Source organism: Zeugodacus cucurbitae, chromosome 6 (genome assembly GCF_028554725.1).
Source record: "Zeugodacus cucurbitae isolate PBARC_wt_2022May chromosome 6, idZeuCucr1.2, whole genome shotgun sequence".
Taxonomy (NCBI): Eukaryota; Metazoa; Arthropoda; class Insecta; order Diptera; family Tephritidae; genus Zeugodacus; species Zeugodacus cucurbitae.
This window is the reverse complement of record NC_071671.1, coordinates 15239053-15265068: the sequence shown is the minus strand read 5'-3', so window position 1 is coordinate 15265068 and position 26016 is coordinate 15239053. Positions and strand designations below refer to the sequence as shown.

The following is a 26016-nucleotide window of genomic DNA, read 5'->3' as shown; positions in this document are numbered from 1 at the left end:
AGTGCATGTAGTGGTTGCAACTTACGCATATCGGAGAAATCGTCGACGAGTATAATTTCATTGATCAAATGCGGCGGTGAGCGATCCAATACGGAGTGCACTGTACGCAACAGCACCGATCACGCCTCGTTGTGGAAGCAGATAATGACATCGGTTTCGGGCAGATTGTCCACATAACGACCTGGTTCCATGCACCTGTGCAAATGGGAAACATTTTTTTAGTAATTTATTTATAATTAAATACAATTTTAGTTGTTTTTGTCTTAAAGTGTGAGGCTGAGATAGTGGCATTAAGCTATGATTTCAAAACACTGTGAGAGAGAATTACATAGGTCGTATGTTTATTTAAAGGTTATAAACATAGGTACAGATATCCTGGTGTGACAGTTCAATATAACAAATTATATCTCGCTAATATTTTTGTATTATGATCTTTCTCTTCCCTCACGTAAGTTTAATTTGCATATTCTTTATATCTACTGAAAAAATTAGTCTCCTTTCCTTAATATGAGTCAGTTTGAAAAAAATTTAGTCGACAAAGTCGGTAAGGAAAGAGTTCCTGAGCTCATAATTCTACCGATCTGACTGATATTTGACATTTCAAAAATTCTACTCCCTGTTTTTGATTGACCCTTTTTAAAAATAATTTTAAATTAATTAATTTAAATAAATTGCAATGTTTTTGCCGTTTTTGTTACTTACCAAGCATCTCGTGGATTCGGCAATGATCTATGTACTGATATCATATCGGATACATATTGATTAAATGCATTATTCGTCCAACCATCTTCGACGGCCTTCTTCATTTCAGCAGTCATGTTAGTGGGTAGAACAAAAGGTTTACCCATTTCACCTGGCGCATCCTTGAGTGGAGATGGCGGTACGAAGACGCCTTGTCTGAAAAGAAAAGAAGAAGAATAGGAATTAATATTAAGAAGCAACTGATTAATACACAAATACAATAATATACAAAAAAAATTTCTTTTGTTATACATATATCTCAAGTGAATTGTCAAAAGCAAAAAGAACATATAATCAGTTAACAGCAATATTCAATTATTTTAAGAAACTCTTACGCTTAAAAGTCATCTAAAATATGCTTAAATGAAAGATTGCCGCAGCAGCTTCGATATGACCTATTGGAAGTGACACTGCCGAATACATGCAGGGACCCATGTGCAAAATATTGAGATTCCTAAAAACCGTACACAAATGGCAAGCGTGAGCAAATCCCACTTGACAGAATTTATCCCGCCAACTCGCAAACAAACAAAAATTGTGTATGAGCTCAGCAAAAGCGAAAGCAAAACCATGAAGGTTCAAAGCTAGAGAGGGATTCAAGAACATTTGTTGCATGCAATGCATTTTGTAGGACAAAGCCGGAGAAAAGAAACAAATGCCAATACCCAGAAATAGATTTTCTAAGGTCCCAATAAATATGTATGCATCTGGGTATGTGGCGGTGCCTCTGTGGGACGCTGCAAGGATGCAAATATTGCCAATGGCAAGCGTCGAACAGTGCAAATATCGATAGAATTTCAATCCATTTAAAAGAACAACAGCGAAACACAAATGGAAACACGAATGTGAACACGCAGCCCTTTCACATACATACATTGATGATATACGTATGTGAAACAGCCAAGCGAGAATTCAGCATGTCTGCCATTGAAAGCGTGACGTGGCAGGATATTTGAAAGGTTATTTCAATGCATTCAGATGCAATAGAGCCGTAAGAAGAGAAAGTAAAAGTTGCGAAGTGTGTATCAAAAAGGTTTTTGAATAATAGAAAGTGAAAACTTTCAATAAATTACAGTAGGATTAGGTACCATTTCTGCTTTTTAGATTTTCTTATAAATCTAAACTCTTATCAATATAAACGACTTGGACTGTGAAGTTTATATTCGTAAAGCATTTAGAAGGCTTTAGTACTTTGAATAAAAATGTCTCGAAGAAATATCACACCTAACCTCCTATTGGTCAACCACCAACCCTCTAATACTAGAAAATAGCAAAACTTGAAACGAAAACTAAAAATTACCAAACTGTTGATACTTCTTATACATTTGCTTGCAAGGACAACCAATTCAATTTCTTGACTGCCGTCACATATACCCAAAAACAAATATAGAAGAAAAGTAACATAAAAAACTGTCAAAGTATTTTTGAATAAGTGGACTGGTCACGTAAGCTTGTGTGATGAATACATATTTGCTCTAAATTTTTCCAATTTGCAATAAGACTTTTATGGAAGCTAAGCTATTTGTCAATGTCTAGTCAGCCGAGGGTTTTCTTTTTGCCTGAATAAAGTAAAAGAAGCACAAAAAGATAACCATAAACAAATGTATCGACTCTGAAGTAGCACAAAAACAATAAAAGCAAACACACTGACTGTTGCATTAGTGTCTTTTATTAATCTTTCACATTTCACTCTTGCTTTCGTTCGTATATTTTCACATATTATGGCTTTTGCAGTCGCTTGTTGTCAATTCATACTTTGGCAATTTGAGTTGACTATTGTTTGCAGATCTGCTTTACATACCTCTATCCATCATAGTTGTAACACATAATTTTTGCTTACAGTCTCGTAATTTTTATTTCTTTTTGGAATTCTATTTTTAAAACAACTGTATTATCATGCATATCTGACTGTTCAGTTATCTTGTTGAGGGCAGATATATTATGTCTGGCCTTATGGGGGACTAAGACACATAGTTGCACATTGATAGCATACTCTAAGGCGTCACTACTAGATTTTCGGTTTTATTCCTGAATGAAAATGTAAATGTAAACAACAATGGCCGACAGCGAAAAAAATATGTGTAATACAACAACAAATGCAACACATTTGACAATTGATAATCTCATTTGGCTATATGCAAACGGTTAGATTATCGAAGGAGCTTAGAACGAGATTATTTTCATATGTAAACATACTATAATGAAAATTTATTGTCAGAATCATTCAATCCATTTATTGTTTTTAAACTTCCGAAAATTGTTGATCATATGAAGATTAACGACTTTTGAGATTTTTGCCTATGGATCCACTGTCTAAATATATTGCTAAATTTATGCAATCAACTGTATCCTTTATCATACTGAACAGATTCTATAGAAATAAAGTACACATATTTCATTTAATCCCCATAAAATTGGGTGCAAACAATGAAAATCGTAAAAATTATGAAAAAAATAGGCCCAAGAACAACAAAATTGTTAACAAAAGTTATGCGACATTAAAGTTGGTTGCATTCTTGCATACAGAGCAAAAAAAGGGTTAACCAGCATAAAGGATTTGGCAACTAAGAAGATAATAACAGGTTTGTAGATGTAGATGTTTACTCCATATTCGACGGAACAAAGTATCATAAAGGAATTGTATATATTAATTTTGTATGAATGTAACGTCCATACGTATATGCACAATATGGACTCTAATTGAATTTTATGAGATGTTTGCAGCATTCTTATTGCTCTAATAAGACGCAACAATGGAAAGGTAGGCATACATATTTAAACAATAACAAAAATTATTGCAATAAATTACAAATTCACCAGCATAAAATCGGAAAATCGAGAGAAACTAAAAAAAAATGCATAGAGTAGCTTTATATTGAATTGTGTAGAAAAGTTGAATGGAACAAAAATTTGAATGGCAATTGTATGTATGTATGTGATTGGCGTTGCAACCGTTTAGCCGGTTATAGCCGAATCGACGATAGTGCGCCACGTCTCTCTCTCCTTCGCAGTTCGGCGCCAGTTGGAGATCCCAAGTGTGACCAGGTCGTTCTCCACCTGGTCCCTCCAACGGAGTGGAGGCCTTCCCCTTCCTCGGTTTCCTCCGGCGGGTACTGCATCGAACACTTTCAGGGCTGGAGTGTTTTCGTCCATTCGGACAACATGACCTAGCCAGCGTAGCCGCTGTCTTTTTATTCGCTGAACTATGTCAATGTCGTCGTATAACTCGTACAGCTCATCGTTCCATCGTCTGCGGTATTCGCCGTTGCCAATGTTCTGAGGACCATAAATCTTACGCAAAATTTTCCTCTCGAAAACTCCTAGTGTCGTCTCATCTGATGTTGACATCGTCCAAGCTTCTGCACCGTAGAGCAGGACGGGAATGATAAGCGACTTGTAGAGCTTGATTTTGGTTCGTCGAGAGAGGACTTTACTGTACAATTGCCTACTCAGTCCAAAGTAGCACCTGTTGGCAAGAGTTATTCTGCGCTGGATTTCGAGGCTGACATTGTTCGTGTTGTTGATGCTGGTTCCCAGGTATACGAAATTATCTACGACCTCGAAGTTATGACTGTAAACAGTGACGTGGGAGCCAAGACTCGAATGCGCTGACTGTTTGCTTGATGACAGGAGATATTTCGTCTTGTCCTCATTCACCTCCAGACCCATTCGCTTCGCCTCCTTATCCATGCGGGAAAAAGCAGAACAAACGGCGCGGTTGTTGCTTCCGATGATATCAATATCATCGGCGTACGCCAGGAGCTGTACACTCTTGTAGAAGATTGTACCTTCTCGGTTTAGCTCTGCAGCTCTTATAATTTTTTCCAGCATCAGGTTAAAGAAGTCGCACGATAGTGAGTCACCTTGTCTGAAACCTCGTTTGGTATCGAACGGCTCGGAGAGGTCCTTCCCAATCATGACGGAGCTTTTGGTGTTGCTCAACGTCAATTTACACAGCCGTATTAGTTTTGCGGGGATACCAAATTCAGACATCGCGGCGTAAAGGCAGCTCCTTTTCGTGCTGTCGAAAGCAGCTTTAAAATCGACAAAAAGGCGGTGTGTGTCGATCCTCTTTTCACGGGTCTTCTCCAAGATTTGGCGCATGGTGAATATCTGGCAATTAAACATGAAAAATCAATGAATTTATGAGGCCCTTATACACATAAACACAAAATTGTATAAATATATATATTCCCCATTACATAATTTATCAGCATTTAAGTCTAGCACACGCTTACTCTCTGTCTCTCATTGAAATAATTCTTTATTGAATCGTGCTTTATTTCACTTGCGTTGCAAATTCTCGGGTTAGCATGATTGGTTGGATTGGGAGGAAAATGCTGAGATGGCTGTTTCGAGTTCATTTGCGTTATTTATGCTTTTGTTTCACGCATTTCTATAGTGTTTTGTTTGCTGTTGTTTTTTTTTCCATAGCACAGTTTTGTGCGCTCATAAAAGCTTTGTTTGTAATATAACACACTCGTTTAATGAATGAAGTGTGTTTTTGGAATGAAAGCATTACGCATTAGCCCATTAATTGTAAGTATGAATATCATAGCGGTGTACCAGTTAGTGATTGTTGAACTGTCAGGAGCATTCGAGGTGCTTTCAAATAAAATTTCAAATCATTGCAAGCGGATAATTAATATATACGAAATCGACATAAAATTTCCAAAATAATTTTTGGATAAGGGCTAGTATATGTCAGAAATTTCTTAAAAAAGTAAGAACATTTTTAATGGCTAAAACAATTTATGGCATTATTTAAACCTTGTCTATTGAAAGATGAAAAGGCATAGAGAAATTGCTTTCTTCTAAACTATTTTTACAAATATCGTCCGTTCAAATATATGTCCCAAAGGAAAATCGCATCCTCATAACCAATGCTTACGCCATGCCAGGCCATCTGGTACTAGAACACCTCGGAACCGTTCCCAGTGTAATAATGTTGTGCCAAGGGTCTCTAGAATAACCTTATTGTTCACAATAAAAATTTAAATGATTGATATTCGTCTTGATTATGTGAATTCAGTATATTATCACCTGAGAACTTGCTGCAAAGTAATTTAATGAAATAGTATATTTTGGTACTGACTGCTATTCTATTCCACACTAGTTGCGTTCTTGACCCGCCACCAGTTTTAGCGAATTGTTGCTTCTGCCGGCTTTAGGCGCCAGCAAGAGATGCAATCAGCGTTCGCAATGCAATTTAGCGCAATCAATTATCAAGCAATTATATGCAACGATGAGTTTGCTAAATTTCAGATTTTCTGCCATTTTGTTGCATTTTGTTTTACTTTTTATTGCGCTTAATTTGTCCCACGAAGCGATTCATTAATGCCGCCAACAATAGGAAAAGCATGCAACACTTAATACAAATGGTATCTCAATACACACATACACACACACAAAGGCAGGCCTTAGTACATACATTTTAGTACGATTCGACATTCAATAATTCTATTTGATATATGGCATGACACACACTAGTGAATTAGCCCGCAGCGCTCGCGTACGTTTCGAATTATGAATCCTACAAAGCTTTCAAATGAAGCCCATAAAGCTTATAAATGAAATAACAGTTTAGTTGTTTAAAAATATGCTCTGGAAACAATCATAACATAATAGTTTGTGTTCATCGGTTCCACGCCCGCCTCCCATACAAAAGTTATGTTGAAAACTACTAAAAGTGGGTTAACTCACTAACGAAAAACGTCAGAAACACTAAATTTCACATAAGAAATGGCATATGAAAGCTGCTCTCAGATTTTTCTACAAAATGGAAAATGGGCGTGGCGTCGCCCACTTATGGGTCAAAAACCATATCTCAGGAACTTCTCGACCGATTTCAATGAAACTTGGTTTGTAATAGTTTCTTTACCTAATGATATGTTGTGAAAATAGGCCAAATCGCTTCACAACCACGCCTACTACCTATATACCAGAACTTTGAAGACGATCTGAATCGTTTACTTTACAATATATAAAGTAAGAACTAGTAAAGATATCGATGCAGAACTTTGCACAAATACTACGTTTATAGTGTGGCAGCCCCATTCTAAAAATTACCGAAATCGGATAATAGGTTGTCAAGGCCCCATATATCGAACATGAGGGCTTCTAACCTAATATTAGGGTTTTCAACTTTCAATGTACTTTAAACCATATATCGGACGAATATGTGGGTCAAATTGTGTATTATATAATATTAATAAAATTAAATTTTATATACACAAAAATATAAAAATAAAAATTATATACGCTTTTATATACACAAATATAGTCTTGAAGCTTTTCGCCTAGATTACCTTCGTTGTACTAAAAATGCCTAGAATGGTACCTAAACGCATGCTCTCTTAATAAAATGGGGTAATTAAGGAAAATAATGTGTAGGTAATTATTTAAAAACGGATTCTCAAAACCATTTATCTGCGTAATTGGAATATACTGCCTGTAAACGCTCGTAAATCAGCATCTTGCGAATGCATTGACAACGCATAGACAACAACAATAACAATAAAAACGAATAGTCAAATGAAAAGTTACAACCACAAATAAATAAAAATGCAGAATATTATAAAGAAAACAAGAACAACAACCACCCCTTTGAGTACAACTAACAAGCACCAGTTGACAATAAAAATATAGTAATGTGGTTGTATACATGCTCTTATGGGTTTACTGATTTGCAACATTACATGCATGCCAGCATCAACAACAACAGCAATCATTTTGCACTTCACTGCCACATCATTGCCAACCAAGTACCGCCGCGAGCAGTTACTCAAGTGCGTGGCAGGGCAATTTAAGCTGAGGGCGCATTTAAATCGCGCTTTAATCGTTTACCAACAACGATAAAACCTTAAACGCCAGCCGACAGATGAATTGTGGAAGACAAGCATTCGCGGGCAATTGACGGATGTAGTAAAGAACGATACGAACGATTCGTAGGTGTATAATGTATAGCTGAGTGGATATATCGTTGCACCGTTGCTGGCTTGAGTGGTTGTGCAAATAGGGAAGACGTTGCAGCTAGCACTGTTGAAATTAAACAAATGCCTGTATGCATGTAAGTAAACACGCATTGGATTACATACAGAATCATTCATAAGAATAGTAGTTTCTTTTTGCGTGTCTAAAGTGTTCGGTACTTCCTCTGACAATGCACTAATTCAAATATTTATTTTTATAGGCATGCCACATGCTGTGCTTTGCATGTCTAACAATATATTCTACTACCTTGCGCTTTTGGTTTTTTATACATACATATATTCCAGCTGTCGCAGGATATGAGTTAGCTTCATTGACTTTCACTTTTCGTTTATTTCTAGACGTCTGAGATTCAATAGTTTGAACAGATCGCTATCCAAATACCAGTACCTACATAGTTGCTTAGTGCTTTTGTCAATCTCATCACGAAATTTTTTTATGCTTGTACAGCAAGACCTTGTCCTCATGTCCTCAGACCCTACCAATAGCCTTGACAAAGGAGTTTTATTCTTTCGGACCCTAATTAATAAAATATTTCTTGAATAATGTAAAACTCAATGCGATCTTTGGAAAATGTAACAGAATTTAATTTGAAGGTATAATATAATTAGTTTAATAAAACATCCATTTTGCTGCAAAAAAAAATATTCCATGCTACATTGTGTTGCCACAAATTAGACATTTACATTACCAGCCTCATCGTTTTATGACCACTAACCACAACAACAAAGACCACAAAAACGCAATCGGTAGGAATTAACACAATGCATAATGGCTTATAAAGTAAATATATGTATATATTATATATACGAATATATATATACGCTGGTGTATATATATATATATATTTGGCGTAGGAACCGCTTTAAGCGATTATAGCCGAATCCGCTGGTGTATACGCCAAATTAATTTGATGAGCTGGCTACTTAAACAAACTCACAGCGCGCGGAAATGTTGCACGCTCAGCGCAAATCACAAAACAGTGAGGCGCAGCAAAAATTAAGCGCCAACAAAGTATAAAATAAATATATATATATATATCCTTTGAATAATGAAGAAAACGCCAGTGAACTCACCATACTCTTCGGGCACCTTTTTGATACCGCTCTTGCATGCCGTTCCATTTGCTGCTGCCATCTTGTGAAGAGTCATCGTGGTATAGGAAGAACGCCACTGTGAACAGATGGCGGTGAGCATGGGAACGATTTTCACAATGGACGCAGAGCGTCGACGACAAATGAAGGCCATTTCTTGTGCTTGTGTGTATTGTGTCTAAGTTTTTCGTTTTTGTTGTGATAGTGTTTTTGTAGTGCTGTTAGCGCTCTCTGAGCCGTTGACTAGAAGTTGATGTATTTCAATGTTGTGCGCCTCGTTATTGGCAATATTTCATTTAAATGCATTGACCCTATGGCTAGCACGCGCCTGCAACTGCTCTCGTTTTCTAGTTTTACAGTCAAAATGGGTTATTTCCGCCACTTTCCTTCGCGTCGCTTCACAGTCGTAGCGCGGCGTTGAAATAAATTTATTATGCGCCTAAATGTATGCCTCAATTAGTTGAAATTTATGCTTTGCATATTTCGCTGATTGCGTAGCGGCGATTTTCGTTTACCTTGCAAGTTTCTGCGTTGCGTTTACTTGTTTATATTTGTTTGCTTATTTACCTGCGCTATGTGTTAGCATAATTTTGGGCGCCTAACGTCGTTGTTTGGCTTAGTAAGTGAGTGAATGTTTGCCTTTATCGATATTTGTGCAGTTGTTATTGTTTTATTAAGCGCTGATGAATGATATACATAATTTTTAACTGAAATTCCTTTGTGCATTTACTGGAAATTATTACAGCGGTTTGCGCCTGGATATATGCTGCCAAATTTTATTTTTATACTCTCGCAACATGTTGCACAGAGTATAATAGTTTTGTTCACATAGCGGTTGTTTGTGTCACTAAGAAAAAAAGAGCTAGATATAGGGTTATATATATATAAATGATCATAATGATGAGTGAATTTGAAATGTCTGTCCGTCCGTCTGTCCGTCTGTCCGTGCAAGCGATCACTTGAGTAAAAATTAAGATATCTTAACGAAACTGGGAACACATATTCCTTGGCACCCTGAGGAGGTTGCTTTCGAAAATGGGCAAAATCGGTCCACTGCCACGCTTACAAAATGGCGGAAACCAAAAACCTATACAGTGTCATATCTAAGTCATAAATAAAGTTATGAAAATAAAATTTGGAACATAGGGTCGCATTAGGGAAAAGCACATTTGGATGTAATTGCTTTTGAAAAGTGGACGTGACCCCGCCCCCAAATAGGTTTTTTGTATATAACTCGCAAACCAATAAAGCTATATAAACAAAACTTTCTGCAGTCGCTTCTTTTAGCCATTTCCTTATACAGTCCGAAAATGAAAGAAATCGGATAATAACCACGCCCACCTCCCATACGAAAGTTAGGTTGAAAATTACTAAAAGTGGGTTAACTCACTAACGAAAAACGTCAGAAACACTAAATTTCACATAAGAAATGGCAGATGGAAGCTTTTACAAAATGGTAATTAGGCGTGGCATCGCCCACTTTTGGGTCAAAATCCATATCTCAGGAACTACTCGACAAATTTCAATGAAATACGGTATATAACGGACACACTGATGACACGTGTGGAAAATGGATGAAATCGGTTCACAATAACGACAACTTCCCATGTAACTCAATTTTTAACTCCATCTTATTCCTTCACATTATAATATATACATAGGAAACCAATGAAGATAGCGAAATAAAACTTTACACAAATACTGTATATGATCTGTGGCATCACTTGTGAAAAAATTGTCGAACACGGACTATAACTTTTCAATTCCCCAAATATTGAACTCAGGGCCTAAGGTTAAATTTTAACCGAAAATATGGGTAAATATCTCAGATAATTTAATGTAATTCAAAGATATTTGTTTTTTTTTCCAATAGTGTGTCTCTGTTCCAAAAATTAGTAAAATCAGGTCACAACATCTCCTAGTTCCCATATAGTGATATTATAGGTTTTTCAAAACTATCATCCCCTAGCTTCCATATACCTAATTATACGTTTTTCAAAAATTTGTTGGGCTTTATATGTACTGGTTAATATGTAATATATCTTAGCAAAATTAAGTGATCGTATAGTGTACCTTGCTGGTGAAATTGAATGAAATCGGTTCACGAATTATCTCAGCCTTCATATCTATATATGACGATTTTTGATATTCTATTAAACTTTATGCCGAATTTATGGGTAAATTTGTGCGTTATCATGATAAAATTTCCTCAATAAATTGCGAGAGTATAAAATGTTCGGTTACAACCGAACTTAGCCTTTCCTTACTTGTTTAAATTAACTTTTGTCCCGATTTTTTTATGTATCTACCCTGCCAAATTTTGTTCCGTTGGTACGACATAAATTCAATGACGATCGTATTGAAAAAAGTGTTCAAGAGCATTTATCAGCTTGAAGTTAATAATACTAATCGCGAAATCCGTTTGAGCGCTGTAGTTTTTTAGTTATTGCTCCCCGATCGTGCGGTTTACTGGATTCGAAAACTGATTTTGTCCCCTGGTAATTCATATAACGTATACTATTAATTTAACTTATTTGCCTTTATTGTCCTAAGTTACTAATACTGTGATAATTAAGAAAGTTAGAGACCAGGGGAGATACTATTCATCATGACACCCGGACCGAAAGTCGTGAGCTGCTTGAGTCTTGATACTTTCTTGCGTGAAATTCTGAACATGACCCCTTCCCCACCTCCAGCCATCGCCAGCATCAACAAAACCAAAAATATTAGCCTCGCAATCCAACGCAGAATCGGTCTTACCAACAAATGCTAGTTTGGACTGAGTGGACATTTGAATGTTAAAGTCCTCTTTCGATGAACCAAAACCAAACTCTACAAGTCCCTTATCATCCCCGTTCTGCTTTATGGTGCAGAAGCATGGACGATGTCAACATCCGATGAGACGGCACTAGGAGTTTTCGAGAAAAAGGTTTTGTGGAAGATTTATGGTCCTTTGAACATAGACAACGGCGAAAAAGTGACCTGGTTTCTATTGGTATTTCCAATTGGCGACAGACTGCAAAAAGGAGAGAAAACTAGCGCAAAACTAGATTCGCCTAAAATCGCATAAGCGGTGCATAGGCCAAATTGTATGTATATATAAATAATATCAGGTTGGCCAGACTCTCCCCATGCCAAATCAATATGGATCATTCTCCTCAAACTGGAACACGAATAGGCTAGCAATTGCTCTGCAATATCATAATTTAATGCAGATATGTACGCGATGACCTCCTTCGGCAACCTCGAGAGATTTCTGGTTTAGCAGCTGGTCACGTTTAAACGCTTGCCGATGGCGCTGCACTAAATCATCTACGAAACTGACATAATTTCATATTTCTATTTACATACAAACATGCGTTCATACGAGGGCAGTTTGGTGAGTCGCGCAGATAGTTGAATGTGAAGATAATGTTTTATAGCAGAGTGGAGTTCTGTAGCTCAAGTCTTGAGATAAGTACCCATTTCTCGGACAAATACATAACTAATGAGCAGAGTCTGAATGCCTGGCTGATTTTATTAGAGGTTTAAGGAATTTCTTAAAATCTGGTAGATTTTGATGGCAGGGATATGATTCGATGCTTTACAGAGTTCAATCCCAAAAATTCACAACCAAATTCAGACCACTTTATTGAATTTCTAATATACTTATTTTATCGTCTGTAGTAATTTGAGTTCGAAACTCGAACCGACGATCTACCAAGTAGAAATAGGAACCCTAGCGAAATAGCGAAATCGGAACAATTTTTAATGGTCTTTAGTAGTAGTCCTTTAAAAACTCTTGATGTACTCACAAAAACAGTGTTGCTTTACAAACTCTCCTCGTGGTATGGAATGGAACTCAATTGAATTGAACTGAAAACGCAGAGAAATAATGATAGTACATCAACGCTTCCAAAACATGCCACTTGGCACATTGAAGAGCAATTTGTAGTGCAACACAATTGCATGGTTATGCATTCCGATATATACATAAATGTTGTATAACAACAAAGACACGACTGTCAATAAGTACGCTTGTTTGTGTGCCTCGGCTTTTGCCGTTTATTTGCCAACTGATAAGCTAAAATATTAGCAAATAACTCGTACTCCAGGGCACTGCCAGTTTTGTCTCGCCACCTCATCGTTTTGTCGGCCGTCCAAAGCGTCATTCTGTCAATTTGTCATTGCGGCGACTGTCTGGACTCGATTGCAATTAACTTGCGGTTAATTGCAAGTAGAACACTTGGAATTTGTTGTACACACTGCCCCAACGCGCGCGTTTGTAGCGTGTCGTGGCATATCTTGTATTTACCAGGGAATAATATCTGCTGGAAATCAATTTGCATTGCATGTTTGTAAAGTCACAGACTTGCAACACGCAACAACATACTGTCCATTCCGACTTTAGCTCATTGTGGTTAACAGCAAATAAGATCAGTTTTACTTGTTCTTGCAGATCATGGCGATAATCTGTGAAAGAACTAGTAACTGGATACACTGGCTTCGGATATATGCATCTTCGTTCTGTGCACGATTCACGAATGGTAGAGTTAGCAAATAGCCGAAATAGTATGGTTGAAGGTGCTGCGGGGTCAGGCCAGCAGTTGAGAAGTAACCATGAAATGCTGGCGTCCAGCACAATTCTAATTGCTTGCGAACAGAAGTACATTGACGCCAATAGGTACGAAGTAGCACTGTGGTACGAGTAGAATGAGACTTATAGATTTGTAGATAGATGTTAGATGGATTCGAGAAATTTCGATCTCTTCATTATCTTTACACTGTATTATTTTAGAGGAGCTATCTGAGGGAAAAAGTTAAGATTTGATTAGTTGAGCCACATGGAGCATAAATAATTGAAAAGAACGTCAAGGGGAGTTTAGGATCATCCACAGTCAGCATTTTTTCGAAACATAAGAAGTCTATTTTCATTATCCGACCCACTGTGCATCATGAGGATTATGTTGCACGTTCAATGTTCAAGGGCCCCTAGTCGCATCGGTCGTAACCGGTTAATTTACGATGTCAAAGTCAATACACACTTCCACATAGGTGGAAGGAACATTACATTACGATTTATTTTATTCAATTTTAATTTTTCTTTCTACTTTTTGCCTTCGCTTGTTGAAAACACGCAATTTTCGGCGCCATGCAATAAGTTGTTGCCACTGCTGTCGTGTGTCCCACGATGTATGCAACACAAACTGGTGTCGGTACACTTTGTAACGCTGTGGGCTTCTGCTGTTGCTTATTGCTTGCAGTCAAGAGCACGCTTCCTCATTCCTGCAACACCAACGGCTCCCAGAGGAAAATGTTAACTCACGTTGATGCAACAAAGAAAAACTAAACAAGTAAGGAAGAGCTAAGTTCGGGTGTAACCGAACATTTTATACTCTCGCAATTTATTTATTTAACTTAATTAATATTATATAATACACAATTTGACCTACATATTCGTCATATATATTGTATAAAGTCTATTGAAAGTTGGAAACCCTAATATTAGGTTAGAAGCACCGAGGTCCTCATGTTCGATATATGGGGCCTTGAAAACCTATTGTCCGATTTCGGCGATTTACGTAGTATTTGTGCAAAGTTCTGTACCGTGCAGCTTCCTTCTGCCATTTCTTATGTAAAATTTGGTGTTTCTGACGTTTCTCGTTAGTGAGTTAACGCACTTTTAGTAATTTTCAACCTAATGCCCACCTTTGTATGGGAGGTGGGCGTGGTTATTATCCGATTTCTTTCATTTTTAGACTGTATAAGGAAATGGCTAAAAGATACGACTGCAGAAAGTTTGGTTTATACAGTTTTTGGTTTACAAGATATATACAAAAAAACATATTTGGTTTTCGCCATTTTGTGGGCGTGGCAGTGGACCGATTTTGCCCAAGTTATCACTTGCACGGACAGACGGGCATCCGGATTTCAACTCCACTCGTCATACTGATAATTTATATATATATAACCCCATATCTAACGCTTATATTTCTTGGTGACACAAACAACCGTTATGTGAACAAAACTATAATACTCTGTGCAACATGTAGCGAGAGTAAAAACTAAACTATAGTGTGTATGTCCAAGTACTACAATGTTGCGATAAATAGCAACAACATTGCTGCCACATGTGTCAAACCAATTGACAGTTAACATTCTGATATGTACAATTTGCAACTTAATCGCAAGCAACAGTAACAACAATATTAAAAATAGAATGCCTTGCCTTGCTCCTGAAATAGCCATCGAGCAGCGATAGAAATTTTAAAGCTGAAAAATTACATTTGCGTCATGTTGAAAGTTGAAGCAACATATCAATAAATACAAATTGACGTGTAACTGGCGAAACGTAGTCGGTTCAAAGATGAAAGTGTGAAAGTTGAAAGCATGAGAAACTGCTTAAGCAACCACTAATAACACATAGCAAATATAATGTAAGACGAGAGCCAAGCGAACCTTATTATTACAAATAAAATGTACCATTTCACAGCTGGTCAAAGGTAACGGTTATATTGAGAAACATCGATGAATAGAGGGATAGTAAGATACATCGAAAGGATAATTATCTTCCTAAATTACCACATTACTCTAACTAAGCTTGTTAAACTAAGAGTTAAAAAACAGCAATCGTAGTTTCTTCGATTGCCAAACATATGAAACTTTGGAGATTTATGGATTCTTGAGGTTCAAGTACAATTATCTAGTTACTTCGAAAGATTTAGCGACTGATATATCGACGTTCGACATTCCCCATTTCTAAAATCAATTGATCATTTCTATCCTAAAGAAGTCATAAGAAGTTTTCAAGCTGCAAAATAAAAGACTATACAAATTTTGATTAGATTTCATACATATTCGAACAATATTACTCCTACTACGTAATCATACTAGTACTTTTATTTTCCTCTACCGCTTTTCTTAATATGAATATGTCGACATACGAATTTATTTCCATCTGAGCTATTTTCATTTCAATTTATCACATTTTGAACAAATATGCCATGGAAAACTTATTTTCAATCAACTGTATTCCTAAAGCATCGAACACAAAATTTGCTCATACACATTTACTCTCTGCTTCTCACTCTTTATTTTTGCATTGGCATGCAATTCGATTTTCCACTTTCGTGGACTTTGCATTTTCAATCAATGCGAAATATGTAAATTTTGAGCAACATATTTTTAACGCGTACTGTTGTTCAGTCGACCCGGCAAATATCACTCAATCATGTGTGAAATAAATCTACGGCAACAAATGAAATAAAATATTTTGAAAATAAGAATGTGAATACACGGGCTAAAAGTGTGAAGCTGTCAAATTGAGTATTTTTCAATAAAATATTGTATGTTTCGCTTCCTTAGCTGACGCAAACAACTATTGAAGGATGAAAAGGGTTTTTGTCACCTTTTATTTATTTAGCTTTTATGGTTTATTTTATGGCAAAGTGTGGATAACGCTTTATATATTTACACTAATTTGACTGTGATTAAGCTTTTGTTATGAATTATGTATTTTGCTTAGCGATATTAGCGTTCAGTATGAAAGCGAAACTATTATAGTTGCAGTACTAAAGTATTGTTAATATAATTTTTTTTTTTATTTTTTTCGAACATTGAAAATTGAGTGACACAATTTGTCTTATTTTTTATTCTAAACATTTATTCCTTTGGCTTTCATGACTTTTTAAAAGTTACGTATACGCACTGTACTTCATTATGGAATAAATTAGCACTTAAGCAGAAGATTAGTTGAGTTTAGGAATTGTGATGTAATTATTTCAATTATTTCTTTTGTGCTAAGAAAATATGTTCCGGGATCCTTGGTACCAGCCAAAACAGACAGCTCTTTTTGATAGCTCCAAAAAACATTTCGAACTTAAACCAGTGTTCTTACGGTTCCCTGGCAGTCATTTCATATGGAAGTTACAGTTCCCACGGAACTCAGACAACTCTCAGCTATATTATCCGTAAATTCTTTTGGCTTAAGAGCGGCTAATATGGCGATACAAAATACTATATCTATCTAATAATTTTGAGGTATGCTACCGAGTTGTAAGCCCTAGCCTGGACGGATTGATGATGTAAAAGTTGAAAACAAAAGTGTTAAGAGAATTTAGAGTTAAAAAAAGACTGTCACATCTTAATGAGTTAAATTATTTCTCTACCTTTTTCCTTTTTCACTAAGTTACTCATTTTGATTTTCTTTTTATTTCCACTATTTTAATTTGCAAACTTTCCTATTCAATATGCTTTGCCCACACAAACTTATTGCCGCCCTGTGCGATTCTTTTAAGCAGCTACTGTCTACAGCTGAGCTACTTTAATGCGACGTCTATTATTTTTCACTTAGTGTTGACGCTCATCCGAGTTGCTTGAGTTACACTGCGTCAATGCTAGTGCTGGGCTGTTCATCTCCAGGCGCAATAAAGCCGGTTGGAATTAGTTTAAAGATTTACTTAATTTCATTTTACATTGTTTTTCGTTGCCTTTCAGTCGTCGTCTAAAATAAATCCTTTACTTTTTTGTTTCTTTACTAATTCCAGTTGGAGAAACTTTGTCCACTACTGCTTAAATAAAACAATGAAACTTCTTGTTTTACTTCACATCAGCCCGTTTTGGCTTTCGGGAGCACACCATCTGCTCTTGTTCTGCTTAAAGTTAATTCCTGGATAGCATTGCCAAAAGTTGTCAGTTACTCGTTGTTCGTTGCAGTCACTAATGTTGTTTAGTTATTATTTCTTCGTCCAATAATGGAACTTCCGAAAGCATTTAGAAAGTTTCTGTTAACGAGGAACTCAAAACCGGAGCGAGAAAAGCTTAGGTAGAACAAAGTCGAGCTGATGTATCGATGATTTTTAGACTTAAGTAAAGAGAAGAAGTTTCTAGTATTTTTCGAAATTTTTGTGGATGTCCTTTGGGCAAAACCTCTTCTTGCCATATCCAAATAGGTAAATAAAGAATAACATTTATATTCCAGCCTGATTGCCGTATTTAAACCAATTATCCTTTGAGCAGTTCTGGATATCTTAAAACGAGGTTCGACATTAGACTTTTCCAATGTTTTCTGACAGCGACAGCATGAAACTTTGAAGTCAGAGTTGATTTGAAAAGCTGAATTCATATTCAATTCCAAGAACAGATGCTGATCCCGATGGAGAACATTCGTGTCCCACTTAAACATATTACGAGTATATGCCAGTATCTCGTAATGTCAAATATTTTTTGAGTATTGGTCTGAGATTGTACAACGATTACATCACCACTAGGCATACCATTGTTAATAATTAAAACTCATCCAAATGTATTAAGATCTATGATATTAGATCACCGTAACCTAATTACTCCAATACAATAAACGAACTAACAATGGTTCTAAAGTCACTAGTACCAATCCCATGTAAAATAATGTACCTTATTGCTGAGTAAATCTTTCGGTTAAATATTCGTAATGCTTAATACTGCATTTATATATACACACATTTGTTTTGCTTTGCTAATGATTTTGTTTTTCGAGTTTCTCTGGTGTTTGTTGTTCACAATTTAGTTTGTTTTTTTTTGGCTCTTATTCCTTGCCAGCTGGTTTCCGCTGTAGCTTTGAATTATTGAAGCAATTTTCTAGTTAGTTTGAGCCAAACGGTGTAGATTTTTTAATTAACGACTTCCTCACATTTGGCGCTGTTCCCTTTTTATAGGCGTTGAAAATTTAACTCATAGAGCCCATCTCTTAACTGAAAGCAAAAACTAACAATAAATTTGTGGTACTGTTCTTAATGCAGCTTGTATGAGTACGGTGTCTCTCGAAGTACACTAGCGTAGTACTAAAAGTCCTGTAATGCCTAAAAATGCCTTTCTTAAAACCATTTAATGTCTCCACTTCACTTCAACTCAGTTCAGTTTTATCTTAAAAAGCTTTCTTAAATTATTTTTGGTTAACCCTAAATAGCATTAAGGTTTTGAGTCTATCGAAGTGATATATTATTAATTGTTATTGTATTCCCTCATAATATTTTTTATGAAACTTGCTGTTGCCAGCAACATACGCATGATTGTATAAAGAAACACGTTCGTCTACAAAAATACGTGTCCCTTTATGGCCACATTCTAACACGAGGTCTCGTAAAGCTCGCTTAACAGCATTTGCTATATAAAATTAATGCTGTAAAGCTCGCTTAACAGCATTTGCTATATTAATAAAATTAATTATTATACTTTAAAACTATGAAAAAAAAAAACTTCACAAAAGCTCCATATTCAACTCTTACCACTACTCGCACACTCACATACCATAACCTCATAGGAGTACAAAGTTTTATTATAATACAGTAAAAGCTCTTTATTCACGGGGTATATGTTCCATAAATATGCCGCGAATACAGAAACCGTGAATACGAGATGGTAATTTATATGGGATTATGGGGGATATGTTCCTAGGTGACAAAAAAAAAAAACGAATAGGTGTATAAAATATGATTTAATTGAAGTTTTTGAACATTTTAATTAATTAAGCCTAAGCTTTAAAGGCAATGGTTTGAAGAGTTTTGTAATTTTTTCTTGCTTAGCAGTTTTCAAAAACTCCTTCAATTCAGACTGATACACAGCAGTCGCATTAGAAATTTGTCTCTTAAAAATTAGACTTCGTTCCATAGACGGATCAATGTTCATAAAGAAATCGCAGAGCTCATTCGTAGGTGATCTAGTCGGGTGTGCTCATATAATTAAGCCAATGTAACGAAACCTTAGCAATCACGATTTGTGTAAAAAAAAATATTAAAAAAGTGAAGAGTTTATTGGTTCCATTTAATTTAAAGTGTTTTTTGAAAGTTTTCTAAAAAATGGGTAAGAACAAGAGTTCAGTTCCATGTGAGCGCCTTCTATATGGAAATATTACCAAAAGTTCAAAAATATTGCGAAAATAATGCAATATTTAACATTTTCTTGTCTATTTTACTTTTTTATTAGTCCTTTTGACAAGAATATTGGGTTGGATACCTATGTGAATAATTTTATTATTAATATTAATTAATAATTATTAATTATTAATAAAAAAATTTTTAGTCGCAAATATAGAAATTGGGTCTCATTTTTTTAATCCGCGAATAAAGGAAGCGCGAATAAGGAGCTTTTACTGTATATATATGTACATAAACCTTATATAAAATGTTTATGTGTACATGTCGCAGGGCAAACTTTTTATGCCACTTGCAACGGCAATTTACTGCCTGTAATTGCCGGTCAAAATAATTTGGTTGCTCGCAGCCATTGTCGCAGCTGTTGCATACGATTTCCAGACGAGCTGGGTGGCAGCTGACTGGGCGTATTTTATTAATAGAGAAGTAGTGTTTAATTTTTAAGCAGATAAAGCTATAATATCATGATGGTTGTGACGCTGTTGTTGGTAGATGCTAGGTGAATTAAAGTAACGGTGGCATCAGCCACAGGAGCGTAAATGGAGGCAGTAAAATAATTTTTTTTTTACAGTTTTTCCAAAATTAAAGTAAAATTTTAAGTTAATATTATTATTTATGAAATTTCTTTTTTAAAATTTTCAGTATCAAAGAAGTAGTTGATATTGAAATTAGTAGTTCTACAAAAAGAAAATATTTCTGATGGTTGCATCAAGAAACTCGGTCAATAATTCGATAATATTTAGATATGACGTAATTTCTTTTGCAATCATCTACAATACTTAATGAGCTCGTTTGCCATCAATTTCCACCGAGAAAAGCAAAATTTCTCGAGCGAATATACAAACACATCACACTGAATTAAATTTTTTTTGGAAACTCTATCTTTTTTCGACTTCTCAACGGCTTAACTAATAAATCGATATCAGACATTCGTTTTCGTTATTTATTGGCTAAGCTTTTAATATGTTTTTCTACATGTCTAACTTTTGATGTTCAATTCCCTTTAGAGACCGCACAAACGAGCTTTTGGCAAACACGTGTAGAAAATGGCACAACAATCGCCAACTCATTACAATCAAGAAATATCCACACAAATCACATCAATTTCACATAAATCCATTGAGAATTGTCCGCTTGGCTACTAAGACACACAGAGAGAGGAAATAAGACACAGAAAAAGAAAAATGCCGCCAATAAACCGTTGCCACATCAATGGCCGGAAGTGCGAACAATAATAGGAATATTTTATACTTACAATAAGTATGAATTGTGGTCGAGTGACTGGCTTAGATAAAGCTAAAATTAATCGAGATAAAGTCCTTAAAAAGCTTTAAAATCTTAAGGCATAATGAAAGAAAGAGGTGAATATTTTAAACTTAATATGAAATAATGTTTAAAGTGAATTTTTAGTGAAATTTCTACTAAAGAATGGTAAATTTCCGCAGTTTTCAAATGATTTAAACATGATTTCTTATATGTACTGTTATTTGCAATACTAATACTACTTAGATAGGAATAGAAGACTGTATACTATATATCGTTGAATGGCTTAAGGATTTTATGAAGCCTTTTATTAAGAAAAAACAACAACAACAAGAGCAAAAACGTATTAAAAATGAAAGCCAACCAGCCAAAGAGGCGCAAAATCAAGCAATAAACTATATGAATATTAAAGACGATGGATGGTGCCTCTTTGCGGCTATTAAAATGTTTAGCGGAGATGAGCGGCGTATCGAAGAGTCGAAATTAGACTGTCGAGATTTTAGATCATTGTCAAAAAGATATAGCTTAACCAATCTAACACTAATTCATTTCATTGAAGCTTGTATCGTGGAAGATTTTGTTAAAGATCCATAGTTGAAGAAGGACTTCATTGCCTTTTCAATACTTGATCAATACTAATTTTTCGAAAGCAAAAGTTTATTTATTTATGTTGCAACCCAGCAATAAGAGTATAGGCATATGCTAATATCCCTGAATCGCCTCTTTAGTAAAAGTAAGTAAAAGAAAAATTTCAAACTAGTAAGCAGCGGGTTACAAACCTTTTAGACAACATTTATTAGCTCAGAAGCAGACCATTTACCAGGCGTTGGCCAGCTGCAAATTTACTTAAGCTAAAACCACTAAGACCAGGAACACCAAAGTACGAATATCACTGCAATAGCGCTACATACCCCGCACAATGGCGGTGCTATGAAGATGAAATCTTTATAAACGCATTAGAGACGCAAGATACAACTAAACTCATCAAATTGATTAAGTTGGAAAATAAAACCAAGCATGCTGCAGTCACCAACGTCGGTCTATAAATTCATCTACGAGACTGCAATAGGCACAACAATTTCAAGACCAGGCAATCCAATTAGTCGCCTGTTTGCATTGTACCAAAATTAATCGCGTTCAATGCTAATCGGTTACTACTCCGCCCGACATTGTAAACTTGAAAGTGCAGCATCTTGCATCTATCATAACAACAACAGCACAAACTGTAAAAAAGGTATGCGTTTTCGCTGCAGCAACAATAACAACATGTTACTTGCAATATTCAAACAAACTTTGACTATGGCTTTTTGGCATCTTTTATGCCTTTGCTGTAAGCTTCAAACTTAGTGTTGCAGTAACCAGCTTGGTAGTTTTGTGGCTTTCGCCAATTGGAACCTGTTTGCAATCGATTATGTGCACTGCTATGCAAGCCAGTCATACGCTTGATTTATATGCTAATACTTATATATGTACAGTGCAAAAATACGAAATGTAAATGAGAACATTTATATAGCATACTCGAACTCATACATACATAAGAACATTGAACCATTAGAATGCAAAGAAATTGTTGAGGAAGAATGATTAGCCTGAATATGAACAGATGTTTGCAATGCTAGTTATCTCCGAACATAACTAGTTGGGAACAGAAGTTTCTAGTTTTGTTCACATAGCTGTTCTTTGTAAAACTATACTTGATTATTAAGTGACATATATACATATGTAGAGACATATTGACATAACAACATATTTTTGAACAATCCGAAGATAATCAATGAACTTCTTTGAGAATGGATTCTAGCTCAAGCCGGAGGGTGTGGAGATGTCGAGAGTATTGTGGTAGAATTTAGAGTTAGGGACAGAGGACTTAAAGGCAGACAACACCACTGCCTCTCCGTCTCTCAAATCCATTTTTGATGTCGCAAATTATGCTTCCATATACATATCATATATGCTCCGAAAAAGTCATTAAAGTAAGTAGAAAAGCATACATTAATGTCACCATAATTCATTAAAAGCTGTAAGATTTGGTTGTAGACAGTACCAAGAGGCTTCTTTCGAAAAGAGTACAATTTGCTGAATCCTTTTATAATATTTTATACAACATCTCTCCAGCAGCCGGTGTCAGCTTGCTAAACATATAATCCTAGTTCACAAGAAAACCGGCTGTAGCTGAACTAAGGTGCTGTAGCGACAACAGCGTAAAGATGCGCGCCAAAGTCGCGACGATTAAAAGATCAATGAGATAATATTGTGAGGGTAGGTACGGGTCGAAGTCAGAACGTGGCCGAAAGCTAAGGTATGCGAAGCGCAGCTGATGAGGACGGCGGTGATTCTGCATGCTAGTAATACGCACATAACAATTTATTTGCTCAGGTATACATATGAATTATAAGATACCGATCAGCTGGGTGTGCAAGGCAGTGAAATAAAATCAGCTACGCTTGCGCGTGTGCTCAAAGTGTAAACATATGCGCAAGGGTGATTAAGCTGAAAGCAAAAGGTTAACCGTGGCAATGTAGAATTTTAAATTTAATATAACAGCAGCTGGATTAAAAGCAGAAGGAGATTAAAAAGTATGTGGTAGCATTAAATGTTGTGACTTGCGGGCACGCTGCAACTTCTTAGCGAATGAGCTTACTGGCGAACTGAGTTGGCAGCTTAGTAATGCCACTAGTGAATATGAAATCGAATTTATCTACATAAAGGTGGGCCCAACAAAATAATGGAAAACAACAAAGAAGTCGCGCATATAAGGGAAAAAATCTACCGTCTGAACTGTAGGCTTACTTGATAAACGGAAAGTTTTGGTTCTTGGCTCATAATAGTACCTGATTATAATAAAATTGTTTTGATATTGATACCTCCATACTCTGAACGGATGGTTCAAGGCAATAATTTTGTCTATGTTCTCTGTCGAACCATCATTGCGACAACACAGATAGCTTCTCTCTGTCACCCTCAATCTGCATACAACTTTTCGGAATTATATTAAACATATGTACATATGTCGACTACACATCAAAGCATGTAGCAGCGTTGTCGTCCGACTATCCATATTGGAGAGATCAACCTCAGGCAATATTTGTAATTACCGAGTGCAACAAGCGCTTAATTTGTGTGTTCGGGCGACAAAGTGAGAATGAAGTAGGAAAAAAAGAGTAGTTCAGTAGTAAAAAGTGAATTTTTAGAGTGGAGTGAAAATTTTTTTTGTACGATTGCAATTGCAAATGAAGTAATTTCGTGCGCGCTTGTATTTGGTTGCGCTTTTTAAATTCCGCATTACATTCAATTGAACCTAATTAAAAGCACCAAGTAGTACATTTAAGCCCAGTCAGACTCTTAAAAACCAGTAAAAGTTGCTTTCAAATATAGGGTGATTTTTTAAGAGCTTGATAACTTTTTTTAAAAAAAAAACGCATAAAATTTGCAAAATCTCATCGGTTCTTTATTTGAAACGTTAGATTGGTTCATGACATTTACTTTTTGAAGATAATTTCATTTAAATGTTGACCGCGGCTGCGTCTTAGGTGGTCCATTCGGAAAGTCCAATTTTGGGCAACTTTTTCGAGCATTTCGGCCGGAATAGCCCGAATTTCTTCGGAAATGTTGTCTTCCAAAGCTGGAATAGTTGCTGGCTTATTTCTGTAGACTTTAGACTTGACGTAGCCCCACAAAAAATAGTCTAAAGGCGTTAAATCGCATGATCTTGGTGGCCAACTTACGGGTCCATTTCTTGAGATGAATTGTTCTCCGAAGTTTTCCCTCAAAATGGCCATAGAATCGCGAGCTGTGTGGCATGTAGCGCCATCTTGTTGAAACCACATGTCAACCAAGTTCAGTTCTTCCATTTTTGGCAACAAAAAGTTTGTTAGCATCGAACGATAGCGATCGCCATTCACCGTAACGTTGCGTCCAACAGCATCTTTGAAAAAATACGGTCCAATGATTCCACCAGCGTACAAACCACACCAAACAGTGCATTTTTCGGGATGCATGGGCAGTTCTTGAACGGCTTCTGGTTGCTCTTCACCCCAAATGCGGCAATTTTGCTTATTTACGTAGCCATTCAACCAGAAATGAGCCTCATCGCTGAACAAAATTTGTCGATAAAAAAGCGGATTTTCTGCCAACTTTTCTAGGGCCCATTCACTGAAAATTCGACGTTGTGGCAGATCGTTCGGCTTCAGTTCTTGCACGAGCTGTATTTTATACGGTTTTACACCAAGATCTTTGCGTAAAATCTTCCATGTGGTCGAATAACACAAACCCAATTGCTGCGAACGGCGACGAATCGACATTTCACGGTCTTCAGCCACACTCTCAGAAACAGACGCAATATTCTCTTCTGTACGCATTCGTGTGGTTGGTTTAATGTCCAATAAAGTAAACTGAGTGCGAAACTTGGTCACAATCGCATTAATTGTTTGCTCACTTGGTCGATTATGTAGACCATAAATCGGACGTAAAGCGCGAAACACATTTCGAACCGAACACTGATTTTGGTAATAAAATTCAATGATTTGCAAGCGTTGCTCGTTAGTAAGTCTATTCATGATGAAATGTCAAAGCATACTGAGCATCTTTCTCTTTGACACCATGTCTGAAATCCCACGTGATCTGTCAAATACTAATGCATGAAAATCCTAACCTCAAAAAAATCACCCGTTATTTCGACATTTCACGGCAACTTAATCAATTCTCGCGACTGGTTTTGTGCTCTTCAACAGCGGTTGCTTGCTGCCTTACAATCTGCCAGCTGAAGCGCACAGACAACTTGCAACTGTTATGTACTCACTTGATGCCATTTAATTCATCATGATTCGAGTTGGACATTTCGAACGTGTTTTCTATTTTATCATAGCAGTTCTACGCTCGGTTAGCAAATACTGTTGGACGGTAGTTGTCTAGATATATGTTGTTGTTGTAAAATAGGTCGCTAATTTTTTACGTAACTCTGGGTCGATATAGTTTTTTCAGTTCAGTGTTGACCAATTTTTATTGAAATCGTCTTATTTAAATGGAGAAATTGAAAAACT

General features: G+C 36.2%; 1 protein-coding gene across 1 annotated transcript; it reads right to left on the bottom strand.

Annotated features, from left to right (window-relative positions):
* Window positions 1-119: 119 nt before the first annotated feature.
* LOC105220440 (putative polypeptide N-acetylgalactosaminyltransferase 9) lies at window positions 120-25813 on the bottom strand. The gene is made up of 3 exons (XM_054235281.1): window positions 25776-25813; window positions 703-897; window positions 120-195 (listed from the first exon to the last, which is right to left on the bottom strand). The coding sequence occupies exons 1-3, from the start codon at window positions 25811-25813 to the stop codon at window positions 120-122; spliced, it is 309 nt and encodes a 102-aa protein (XP_054091256.1).
* Window positions 25814-26016: the final 203 nt, after the last annotated feature.

Coding starts and splice junctions, on each gene's coding strand:
- LOC105220440 (XM_054235281.1), bottom strand. CDS start 25,813: ATGTCCAACTCGAATCATGATGAATTAAATGGCATCAA. Junction 898..25,775: donor GATGAATTAAATGGCATCAA/GTGAGTACATAA, acceptor TTTTCTTTTCAG/ACAAGGCGTCTTCGTACCGC. Junction 196..702: donor CCGAATCCACGAGATGCTTG/GTAAGTAACAAA, acceptor CCATTTGCACAG/GTGCATGGAACCAGGTCGTT.